General features: G+C 33.6%; 1 protein-coding gene across 1 annotated transcript in view; it reads right to left on the minus strand.

Moving 5' to 3' along the window:
- Window positions 1–373: 373 nt before the first annotated feature.
- Window positions 374–13,550, minus strand: part of LOC135214193 (uncharacterized) — a 663,437-nt gene continuing 650,260 nt past the window's right edge. The window contains exons 16-20 of the mRNA XM_064248261.1: window positions 13,044–13,255; window positions 11,415–11,603; window positions 9,869–10,055; window positions 8,227–8,362; window positions 374–4,828 (exon numbers count right to left, since the gene is read on the minus strand). Of these exons, the coding sequence (XP_064104331.1) occupies window positions 4,777–4,828; window positions 8,227–8,362; window positions 9,869–10,055; window positions 11,415–11,603; window positions 13,044–13,255 (776 nt within the window). The 3' untranslated portion in view covers window positions 374–4,776. The remainder of the gene's footprint in view (window positions 4,829–8,226; window positions 8,363–9,868; window positions 10,056–11,414; window positions 11,604–13,043; window positions 13,256–13,550) is intronic.

Genomic DNA, 13,550 nt, shown 5'->3' on the forward strand with positions numbered 1-13,550 from the left:
TGAAGTGTTTGAGCTTTGTTAACCTTCCAATTGGGAATAAATGTGATTTGACATACATACAAATGTATGAAATTTGAGCTCAGTGTACAATGATAGTTCACATCTGATGTCAATTATGATCAAGTTGTTTGATAAACTCAGTGAGTAACTTTCTCACTTAGCTCATAGGATTTGTTGCTTGATGACGGGAAACCTCCACTAGGGTGTAAAGAGAGAGGCAAAAATTAAAGGATTAGGTGCAAAAACATGGAAAAATCAGCTGATGGTTCATTAAAAAAAATTATTTCCTATAGAAATTACCAGAAGTGGATGAAGGGACGTAATAAACAACAGACAACAAAGTAAAAAAAAAAAAAGAAAATATACAATAAAATCTGGTCCACATTTTATTGGCTCAAACAAACATCATTTTTCTCTTATCTAAGCTATATTACAGTCATCATGATAGAAAACATCACACAGAACATTTATACAATTACTCGGCCATTCATGAGTCTCAAATGAGTAAAAAGACAAATGACAAATATAATTTCTCTGTGACTGATGCCCCAATATCCCAGGTACTTTATGAACAGTTATTACCAGGATACTGGATGCCTCAGAGCCACAAAGGAAAAAAAATTTATATTTGACTTCTTTATCACTAACAAAGGCAGTGTGCAAGATGCCATCTATGAATAGACATACATTCAAAACACAGTTAATTTATATGAAATTTGAACACCTTAAAATGTTCTCCAAAATAACTTTACAAAATAAGCAATGATACAAGGGGCAAATGCAAATATGTAAAAAGGTATGTACAAAGGTTTAAAGAAAAATTAAGCCCCTTAGAATCGTGCAGTGGTGATTTATCGTGACGTGGCGCAACTGTGTTTCAAATGGACATCCCTCATCAGATGCACAATACAACACCCTCCTAAGCAAGATTTGGCACAAATTTCTCTTTAAAAATTGCACATTTGAAAATTTGACTAGAAAATAGAAACATCTGTGGTAGCAGTAATAGCAGTGAACTGGATGGGTGAGCTGTAAGGCTTTCTCCTTGCGTAGTACGATTCATAATAAAAAATAACAAATTACTGTATACATATCTGCCAGTACCCAGTAACACTCTATTTCTTGATAATGGGTTTCATATATTTTTTCATTATTTAAGCATTAGCCAATCATACATAATTCAATCTTGTAGAGATTAATTTGCCAAAGTATTAGGTACAATAATTGTGTGAAAAAGTCTTTAAGAAGAGGCAAAAGGTTAAAATATAGATTTTTTTTTAGATTATTATACATGCTGGACGAAATATGCGAGTTAATAACTTTTCAACTGCTCTTTAGTGGTAACTAAAGAGCAATGGTTAAGTACAGTATTTTAATTTACTTGTAATACAGCACGCAAATTGAATTCTCATCGCTTGTGTCTCGGTATAGTAAGCTTTAATTTTGTCAGCGTATGACCAGTTTCGTCCAATATGCCTCAGTTACTTTACTGTAGTAATAACAGTTAAAATCTCAAAGTCGACTTGTAAAGTGCAAGAACCTCCTAGCCATTTACTCTGTATCTAAATATTGTTAAATCTGTAAAATAACATGAAAGTAATTTGACTCTTTCTAATATTCTCTGCCGCGGTGAATAAAGCACAAAGCATGATGAAGTTCAAAGAGATCCTGACATGTAAAGTGCAAAATTTAAAACTTGTACATTCTTTGATTTCATTGTAGCATAAAAACTTCTTATGGGGCAATGGATGTTAAAGATATGTATCCTCTCTCTGTTCTCACAACTGGTTAGGAAATAATAAAAATGTGTTCATATACAAAAATTCTGAAGTAAATGGTGCTGTTTCTGTACAATTAACAAACATAAAAGCAACTAAACTCTTGAGACATTTCTATGGTAAAGATTATTCAGAATGTCATTCCCTTTATCTGTGCTCTTAATCATCTTCGACGAGACCTGCAGACGGCATTGTAAGGGATGTGGTTCTGTTAACTACGGTATTCAGTGAGCATGACAAATCGGATGATATGGAAATAATATAACCTTTAGGAAAGGGCAGTATGAATTGACTTCAATATCTGTTTTCCAGGAAAGAAATACCAAAGATTTTCAGTGCAAAAATAAAATTCATAATATTTCTTAAGATTGAGTGTTTCTTCACAGAAGTTATTTAGCCAAGTCGACTACATCTTTTTTTTTTTTTCCAAACAAGACCAACAACTTTCAGTAATCAGCAAGTATTTCCCTTACTAAAAAACACACTTTTATTATGTACAGTACATTCACATTTCCACAGAAATTAAAATCTTAAATCATTCAGGCATTCTATACAACACTCAAAAGAGAATGACATTACCAAATAAATTCAGATAATTTATGATAAAAATATTAAAACTTTCCTTTACAAATTTACATACAGTACACTTAAAATTTTGTTTGGCAAAATATGGATAAAGGTACTTGATTTGCATGTTCAGTGACTGTGCCTCAAATAATAAGAGCAGGGTCAGGCTTGAATAAGGACTGAATGAAAACAGAGCCATAAACACAGCATAATAAAACCATTATAGTATGGATGTGTATGAACATTAATTTTCCAAATTAAATAATGAGACACACTGGCAGAACAGGAAAAGAAAATGGTCAAGATGATTTGGATCTTGCTTACAATGTATGCATAAAAATATATATATAATCTGTTCATTCCTGTCTCTCTTTTTTTTTATTTAATAAAAGATTCCTGGTAACGCGCACACACACACACTCCCTTTCTCTCAAGATAACATTTACATGAGGTATGACTCAGGGAATAAAATTTCATATGATTTTCAACTTATACAGCAACCAACTTTGGCCTGTGACTACTCACTCCTGATGGACTTTTCAATAAGGAACTACATGTATTCCAAACTTCAAAGGACTTTCTGTGTAACAGCATCACATGATTTGTTTCTTTCTCCTATATTCATCTCGATTATGCTGCAGATTCAAGAGCTACTGAAACATGATCAACAGGGACTTATCATTAGAAGAGCAAATGCACTGTAGTAAAATATCAATTTCTGCAGAGCTAGACGAGTTGAAAATATAATATAAAGGATGAGGATTAGTATCAAAGATATGAGCAGAATGCAATAATGACACACATTACAAAGAACTTAATGTAATATTGTTGTCTTTTCCAGCTGCAAGCAAAGAGCATTAGTAATGACACTCGAGTGCCCAACTGCATCAAACTGAATTAATCACCTTCATTCTCCTTCGGAGGTTAGTGTTATGCTTTTTGTGTTTTGTGCGTGGAAAATTCAAGGCGTACACATTTCCAGAATGTGTAATAGATGATTAAAAAATAGGATTATCGTTTCAGCATTTATCAAACTGCAAGGTAATGACAGGTAGACAATATATTCAAAAGCATTTGTAATCAAAGGAAGCATCAGAATTGAAAATTACTTTTCAGTGTAAAGTTTACATTAATTTCAGGGTTATGACAGCTCAGCTGTATAGCAAGGCCAAAAGATTTTATGTTGTTTCTTACAATGAATTATTATCAAGTGAACTCGCAGATTCAGGAAAAGTATCATTGTACTGTAATTTCAGCATAGAAATTAATAGCTACAGTATTTTTTCATTTGCATTTTTAGAAAAATATGGCATATATAAATGTACATCTATATTTCTGAGATTTTTTTCTGCTTCTGTTATTTTGACACTGTTGATGATGGACCTAAGAGAGGGCCAGCTTGTATTTGGTTGCTATTGTCACAGTCACATCACAGGTATAGAAGTAGTCTGTTCCTGTGGGTCTGTCATGGTTCCATGGTTCACTTTTTCCATCCCTAATCTTTTTAAATCATTCATGAATGTATTATATTGATGAATGAATGTTTGCAACTCTTTCACTTCCCTCTGATATCAAATGAATGTTTACATTATGAGCAATGACTAAAACTGACTAAGAATTTGTAAAGTGTTAAAACATCTGAAGCTACTCTAAAATGTGCTTGAAAGACACTAAATGCATTAAGATTTCTCTGATTGCCTTTTATCATTTTTTAAACATGCTCCAAGGAGCAAAGCTTTATGAATCTGTTAAAACTTGAGTAATGAGGTTTTTGCTGAATGAGCATCTTCAAATAACATAATCCACAAATGAGCCCCGAGATTACCAGAACAACACTTGCATCATTTATGATTCGATGCCCACACATTTTTTGTCAACGTTTAAAAAAATTCTGCTCGCTGCAAACAACCCTCTTACACTGTATTTATAAACCTATGGCAGTTTTTCTAAAAACTAAAAAACATGTTGTACCAAACTTAAACAACAAGTTCATTATATTATCTCTCTCTTAAGAAAAATACACCAAGTTTCTAATCTGGTCTAAGACTATCTCTGGTATTGCTTAATGATGTGACATGATGAAAGGCAGAGCCTGGAAATGTTTTACCTTCTCAAATTTAAGCCAATAAAGGTTACACTTTTGAAAATTGGCGATTTAATAATAAAACAAATGGCTTGTGAACATGAAATGACTTTGCTTGTAATATATAGTATATCAGTTGAAAATTTTTTTAATAGACCCTAGATTTGAGAAATAAGCAGCAGATTTTTTGAAAAACTGCATAACAATCTGCTTGGAGAAAATATAAACATGCCAAATACATTATGTATTAAAGGCTCCACCTGCTTCGGTCAAACCACATCTCGGTCCACAAAAGTTGCTAGGAAGTTTTCATAATTTACATCTTTGCTCTAATAAGACAACCTAAAGTCAGCCAACTTTGATCCATCTGTCTATGGAGTATTCTAAGGCTGCCAACCATCTGGAAGAGAAATTTGTCTTAGATGAATGAAATATTAGTGTATCAAGGTTGAAATCACTTGAGGAAAAAATTATGCAAAAGGACAAAGGCATATTTACAGAAATTGTAGTATTAAAGTGTTAAAATGTTTTGGTTTATAGTCACCATGTACAATGGATTGTGTATTTTTTTTACTTCAAGGGGGATGAGCTTTATGAAAAAGAATAATTTTCTAAAATTTCACATAGGTACAAAATAATTATTACAATTTATGTACTTATATCTTTTCAACTTTTTAAACTTTGTGCCTTATTAAAATTGTAATTTTTATAAAATTAATTTTTTCACAGATTGCCTTGATTGTCTTGGCAGAAATCTCCAGAATTCAACCAAGTTGCATTTACCCCTACCAAAGTATGCATCTGGGTCCTCAAGGCCCCCCCTCATGTTAAAGCTGCTCATTTTTGTTGTCTGAAATAGCTGTAATCAAAGGTAGGAAAGTGTGCCATTTTCATAATGTTATTTGTTTTTGTATTTGAAAAAATATCTTGAAAGATTACCTTGTTTCAAGACAAAAGTATTCATTAATTTACAATAAGCCTGAGTAGCTATTTAGTTGGGATGGTTTTGATGCCCAGATAATCCTTAGATGCTAGAAAAGGTATACATGATGCTGAACCAGTGACACAGATCAATGAAAATGTATTTTTTGGGAATTTATTAGGTTAACAATGAATCCATGGGGAAAACTGGCTGTCTTGGAAGGTGATAGATACCTGCCTGATACTTTCCATGCAAGCCCAGAATAGTACATGGCCTTATAGCACTTTAGTGAATATCAGTGTGGGCTATCATTAGGCCAAAATAGAGAAACAGAGATATTTCTTAAATGAAAGGTGAATAAGCACCTTTAAGTCATCATTCAGAAAGGAGTAACAACTTATTACTATGCAAGTACTTTGAATGCTAGAAAGGTAAGAAGAAAAAAATTCAATATTCAAGTTTTAATATTTTTACCTTTCTAGCATCCAAAGTAACTCTGTACAGACCTCCTCCATTTTTCCGTGGGAATAGGCTCCAGAACCTACTGCAGAAATGCAGAAATTCCCTCTAAAAATACTTATAACTGGCTTATAACTGCAAATACCTTGTACACGTTAAACTAACACACTTACAACTACCTATTGTAACACTGCCGTTGCTTAATTTAATAGTTCAAACAAAAATATATCCCAAACCATCATCCCAAAACACCCAAAGTAACCTTACATTACAGTATACTCTCCTACTACTGTTGCTCCTAAAATGCCTGTAACTGTGTAATTTAACAGCTCATTGCTAAACTTGACACTTCAAACAAAAATACGTATACCTCAAACTATCATCCCATAACACCCTAATATTTCAAAGTCATGTTGCATAATTGTCTACCAGCCTACAATTGTTTTTCGCAAATATCCCCTATCATTCACACACAAGTTTACTTTGGCATTGCTCTGTGCCTACATTTTATGTATATTGATATTTTCCTTTTTAGTATGATGATTTTTAAATTACATTTACTGTGCAGGTACATGTTTTAGGATTGTATTGCAGCACCTATCTAAAATATGTGGGTAGTTTAGAATGTCAGGACGCATACATACCTCTAAACAGAATGCAACGTTTGTAACGTCATATCAGTATTTTTGTGATTACATCAAATGAATTTATGATAACAAAAGATATACAGCAGACCTCCTTATTCGTGGGGAATGCACACCAGAACCCCCCCACAAATAGCTAGAACCTGCGAATACTTAGAACCCCTATAAAAATACTTAAAACTGCCTATTTTGTTCGTTCAAACTTAAGAAAAACCTACCAAAAAGGCTTATATGTACCTGGTTTTTTAGAGTTTTATCACAAAAAGTATATTTAATCATGAAATCGATAAAAAAAATACAGTAATTTGTGGACATTTTTCATTGACAAATACATTGCATACACAAATTTCCCGCAAATAATGGGAATATAAAGCCCATCCGCAGAGGAATCTCCAAATCCGGTGTCCATACTCATACCAGGTTTTTTACAGTTTTATCACAAAAAGTATATTTAATCATGAAACCGATATGAAAATACAGTAATTTGTGGACATTTCTCATTGAAAAATACCATGCATACACAAATTTCCCGCAAATAATGGGTATATAAAGCCCATCCGCAGGGGAATCTGCAAATCCGGAGTCCGTGAATAGTGGGGGTTGACTGTACTACAGTAAGTTCTTGGTTTACGTTGTATTGTAGTTAGTCCTTGTTATCTCCCAAAGAATTAAAGAGAAAGCACAGCAAAATATCTATATTTCGCTTACATTATCAATTGACGTACATGGGCGTCTGCAGAAAAAATGCAAGTGGGGGCAATGACATGGAGGGGGTATCCCTCTCCTCTTTTAAAAGAAAAAAAAAATTGTTTCCCAAGGTACTTACATGAAAAATGGTGGCCTTTTTTTCTTTTTTTATTGCTATTGATGACAAGTTTGGAAGAGATCCCTGACAACTCTAATTCCTGTTCCAACAACAGTAGTGAACTAGTAATAATAGAAACTGGGGGCCATTGTATAATACTGCATGATTTCAAAAAAATATGCATACTATATATGGAAAATGTAGAAAATGGGACTTCATCACAGACAGAGTTAAATCAGGAAGATAGACAAGTAGGAATATTTTATGAGTATGACAAATATTCTCGTGATTGTAAAAAGAATACAAGATAGTTAATAATGAGAATACTCGGGATAATCAGGGAAGGGTTTAAAGGAACAGGTTCTTCTCCTTCCTCATGTTCTTTGCAAGATTCCTACTGGCCGAATAGGCACCCTGAGCAAAATTTGAACTTACGGGTGGGGAAGGGGTGCATTCCTAACACAGTTTTAACTTGTGACCCTGTCTGTTTGTATATCTGAAAGTTTGTATGTAGGGTAACGTCTGTACAGACCTTTAGTCTTGTAACTTAATCCCGTCTGATGCATAACAGACAGATGGACTGGGCTCTCTTCCATGGTTGGAAATTTCTGGAAATACTTATTACTGCTGTCAATGCTGTCGTAAAGTAGTGGGTTTGTCTTATAACAATTACCAGTGTTACACATATCGACAGTATTATTCTATGGATGGGAATGGCTGACTGATTTAATATGTTAATATTTTAACAAAATGTTTGAATTACAAAATTTCTACTTGTAAATTTAAAGCAAATATTTTATAGAAGTTAACCTTTAACTGCTTAAACTTTCATGATGTATATAAATACCCTGTATTTATTATAGTTTATAAAAAAACAATTGTATCTTTCAGCTATAATTAAATGGCTAAAAGAAATTCACCTAAACTGAAATACCTGTGGAAAACTTGAAATATCTCCTACTACTTACCTCTTTTTGTCACTATCAGACTCTGTGTAAAAGTAAAAGTGTCTAAACTTGGGCTCTGGAGGCAGGAGTTCAAAGGCGTGTTTCTTCCCACCAATGCTAGTGCTCTGGACCCTGTACCCATGGAGGTGAACCACACCTTTAAAGTGGAAAAGAAGATATTATGATGAATTAATATTTTTTGGAAAACAGCCATTCTGTGAGTGAACCTGGAAACAGTTTAAGACGTGCAACCAAGATGAAGGAAATGAGGTATTAATGCTTCATGGATGTTTACTTCACATAAGCAAAACTGGGAAAAGTTTTGTACAAAAAAATTAATTTCATTTAATCATGTTCATGATGACAGTACCGTAATTTTCTTGTAGAGTTGTAAATTATTTTGAATTTTATATTTTCTATCATTGCATGTATATGTTCATTTCTTACAATATATTCATATTAATTAACACTTCTTTCTCTGATCAGATCATTCTTAGATCTAAGGTGTGTCAAACACTGAATGGAAGACTGAACGTAACCAACCATTGCACAGTACACTAACTTTCAAAATGTGCTCTATGATTGGAATGAAGCGGGAACGTAATATGCACTATAGCATCAACTATTATTTACGTTATAACTAAAGCAAAAAAAATCATTTCTAAAAAAAATTATTTCTCTTTTGAACTTCAGATCATAGTTCATTACTACTATTTATTTTACATTTTTAGAAATTTTCTTTCAACCTGTAATATTTTTTACTCGTATAAATCTCCCTATTCATGTGTTCATAAATTTGCTTTGCTCCTTGTGCATTAACACCTCTCTTATTGTTAGACTATTCATAGCCATAAAGGATTTCAAACACTGAAAAATTTGGTACTGGACGTTACACAACCACTGCACCTGGCTTGACCATGCAAAGTGCATGGCCTATCCTATTTCCCATCATCATTTCAAGGTTACAAAATCCATACAGAGAAGAAAGAACAATACAGCACTATAAACAGCAAATATTATCCCTACAGTAATCTAATTGCAAAAAGTAACTAAATATAGTGATTATCCTTTAGTATAATAATAATAATTTTTAAAAATCAGTTTCATGGAGTGATCATCATATAAGCAAAAAAACCATATAGTACTAAACGATCAAATGCTTGAGGCTGAATTTTTGAAGTTCTGATACATATTAGTACATTAGAAGAGAAAAGGAAATTAGGCATCATAAACTTTTTACTTGAAATATTCTCAGAAATGTAAAGTGAGAAAAATCTACCAAATTTGGGCAACTGTCTCATTAAACTACCTGTGGCTGGTTATGCTCAGTGATGCAAAGACAATCACTTAGTCAATGCATTTTGAATTTGTCAGCCAATCTTCATTAGACTTAATGGAATATTATTACATATTAGATAGCAAATGTTCACAGAACAGAGAAGTTGCCACATATGTACAAAGTATCTTTATATTTACTGACATCAGGCTTATTTTATGTCCAGGGCAAATGAAAACCATCCAAACCTATAAGAAGGAAATATGTTCTATGCCTTGGTACTGTTACCATCACAAACACAAGCATGCCAAATGGGTAAATTACATGATTAATCAACTGGATTGGATGCATTAACATTTAAGTTCCTAATAAGCCTGAATAACTCACCTATGGCTTGTGTTGCATCAGTGTCGTGATAGAGGTATAGACATGCATCTTTCAGTACACAGTATCTCCTCTTCCACTGGTGCCATCTAGCACCTAGTTTATGAAGGAACCCAAAACAGTCTGGTGCTACTATGGAGGCAGGAGCCTGCTGAACTCTTTTCGCTGATGTCTCCATTAGTTCATCTCTCTGTCAATGCAAAATGGTTAGTGAAAACAAACAAAGTGAAAATATGAAGTTCAAGTTCATTCTTAGATACCATTTGATTCTTACACAATCTACATTTTGACAAGTAACCTTGGTCTGTCGTTATCTATCACTAATATTATCGTAAAATTCCAGCCACACATTTGGCAACTGATCCTTAGAAAACCTGAAATACAGGAACAGGCAGAGCTGATCCTGTAATGACTCATCATCTATATTTTCCTGTGGACTCTAATACTTCCTTCAATAATTCTATTTTCTTAGCAAGTGACATTATTTTATTATGGCACTTTTCCACTTCCCACTACTTTTAACACTTCTGGAAGACAAGTTGGAATAAAAAAACACAATTGTTCACAATTTATAGTGACAGAGTTTGAAGATTCCAAATTTTCTCTTGAACAACATAGTACTATACACTAATTAGCAAGACTGGGTTTACTATGATCTTACTATAATATCTTAATCAGAGGATGAGAGCTAGCTAGCACTGAGCTTCATAAAATGTTAGTTAAATTTTACCTACTGTCTCTTCAAATAGTGAAAACGTGAGTCAGAACCCCATGGGGGTTACCGCCACTAGTTTACAGATTTCATAGGCCAAGCATGGAACAGAATGAAGCAGAGCTACTAATAATTTCACTGCAAATAATCCATAATTTTCTCTGAGTAATAGGACTACAGTAGCACCTAACCTTAACTTATATTTTGTGGGTCTAGGTTTCTGACAAGTGACAAAGCCTGTTATATGACAAAGACCCTATTTTAAAGATTGCACTTGATTTTCTAGATATCTTCCAGCTAATAGCAATTCCACATAGTTCCTAATCTCAAGTAACGTGTACTTTAACAACATTTAATTCAAAAGATTTATTTGAATATATAAAATCTAAAATGGGAACATAAAAAACTATTATAATAATGATGCGGCTGATAACTGATGTAGTCCTTAATTGTAGGTGTTACTATTAGATCAACCAAATAACTGGATTCAACTAAGATCTGATGCTGAATAAACAAACCTACAGCTAAGTTCATGGAGCACTGCCAGCCAGAATGCCAGTCAGGTAACCTATCAATAGTAACTGCTACATGTCCCACTTAAAGAACAGTCTGTGGAAATCATTCAGTATGTATCCTCTAACAGAAAAACTGCAATGAAATGTAAAAATAAAAAGTGCCTCATAGTTAATGTAGTAAAAAGATACTGATATTCTGATAACTACATTATAAAATAATAACAGTTATCTTTATAGTTGTTGATATCAGTGTTCCACAAAGCAGCTTTAAGTTCTATAAGTACTACCTTGACAGACACTAAATAAATGCTATGATACAAACCTGTGCTGCCCTGGCTGCTGCTTCTGTTATGACCTGACCCCATCGGTTTCTAGCATCTTCAGTGTGTGCTGCGAGGTGTAATGTCATACCACCAAACTTAGCAACTGTGAAGGAATATGGTTTGCCTCCATCCGCCAAGGCATGAACACTGTAGTCTAGTAGGTGGACTGCTCCAAGTGGATGCTGTTCCTGTTTGAAGATTAAGTTCCCTTAATGACAAGATCAACCAAACTAAATTTGATACAAAATCAGGGAATTGATCTGCATTGTATTTTCCCTGTTTGCAGTTTGAACTTAAACAGTTTCAGCTAAGAAAAAACTAATTATGGAAAATATATTAAATATCCAGTATAGTAAGTGCTTTGCATTGCTAAAGAAGCCATCAAAATGGCTTATATTTCAGAAAGATACACATTTAAAAAAGTCAGAAGATAGGTTTTACATTTCTGCAAGAGGTTAATGCTATTATAGTAGCCCTGGAAAGTTATGAACATATGGGTACAAAGGCAGCATTTGAACAAAAAGGTTTAAATTTTTACAGAATGTCAAAAGATGTCCAGGTACACACAAGACTGAACCTTCAGATGAAAAGCAGCATGATCATACTGATTATAAAATATATCTATTATTAGGATAGGTTGGGTTTGTTACGTTGGGAAAGCATTCGTGAATAGTAAACATTGACTTTCAGTAACCCTTTACCTGGTAAATTTTACCATCTTTCAACATTGACCTACAATAACCCTTTACCATCTGTCTGTCTTGCAGACTGACCAGCAATTATAAATAGTCAGTTTGCTATTAACTTGCCTTATTATAAATAAGATAGTTAGGTTGTTTAACACTATATAGTGAGGGTACTTAGAACAAAAGATGTACTAGTGGCTGAAGTTGCATAGCCTAATCAACTAAATGTTTTTTACTTAAATGTGTATGTATCTCAGAAGTTATTGCAAGTTTAAAACCGTCCTTATATAATTCAGTTATGTAATCTTTAATTCAAGAATATACCTTACAGGATACTGTAGGCCTTTGTGAAATGTTTATTTACCCCCAACCCCCTCCTTTTTTTAATACCATAGTCAACTTAAGGCAAATAATGTCATCTTATGTACTTTCTCATTTTTGTGGGATTACTCATTTGTAGGGGCATATTTTCAAAGCTGGATTTTTAGAAGGGTATCAGTATAATACAGTACAGTAGAGGAAGTTCCATCATTATATACCATTATTTAAAATACAGAGGAACGCTTTCTTTGCAAAACAATTGAGATGAAAATATGGATTGGTTTAAGTCCAAATATGGTAGTATTCTAATTTCACTTGTATGTCCTTCTAGCCAAAGCCAGTTAGTTTATTGGTAGTTTAAGAGGTAGTTCTCATCAAGTTCTATTTAAACATCACCAAAGCATAGCCTATACAACATAAATGATTGCATGCATTTTCCTGGACGGTATTGACATGGGCTATACAAATCGTTTCATTGATTGTTGGGGGGAAGGAATGACACTCTTATTCAGATCAAGTTGAGTCAATTTGGAATTTCATGGGTTAGGCCTAAGCAGAAAATAAAGATTGCAAATAAGGTGACCCTGCAATGCCTCTGCATTACTGCACATTATTACAAACCATTTCTGACTTGTAGTAGTACAAGCAGTGATCCCTTTTGAGAGCAAACCATCGTCTGTGCCACGTTCTGGAAATGGTTGAGGAACCAGGTGTGTGATGGGCACCTCCAAGTTTGTACAGGTATCCAGCGCATAGAGGCGTCGGGTCTTGGGTTACCAGTGGCGTCAGTACATCACAGGTTCTGGCTACTTCTAGTCGCAGTGTGTCACAGCCTGGGGATGAAATTATTAGCTGTGTAAAGAATTCAAATACATATATGGTATACAATTTTGCTCCTCGTAATATGTAACTCAAATGATATTACACTATTTAAAAAGTACTAGCATGCGGTACTGAAAGGGTTGGTAAATACCTACAGTAATTGAAGTAAAGCTAAATATTATTTGGTTCATCATTGAACAACCTTATCGTGTAAGATAACACACACACACTTGCTCATCAGTTAAAGGCAAACTTAATGTTGCTTGGCTAAAGAAATTTATTAGAATGAAAAATTGTTTTATGAAA

Source organism: Macrobrachium nipponense, chromosome 45 (assembly GCF_015104395.2).
Source record: "Macrobrachium nipponense isolate FS-2020 chromosome 45, ASM1510439v2, whole genome shotgun sequence".
NCBI lineage: Eukaryota > Metazoa > Arthropoda > Malacostraca > Decapoda > Palaemonidae > Macrobrachium > Macrobrachium nipponense.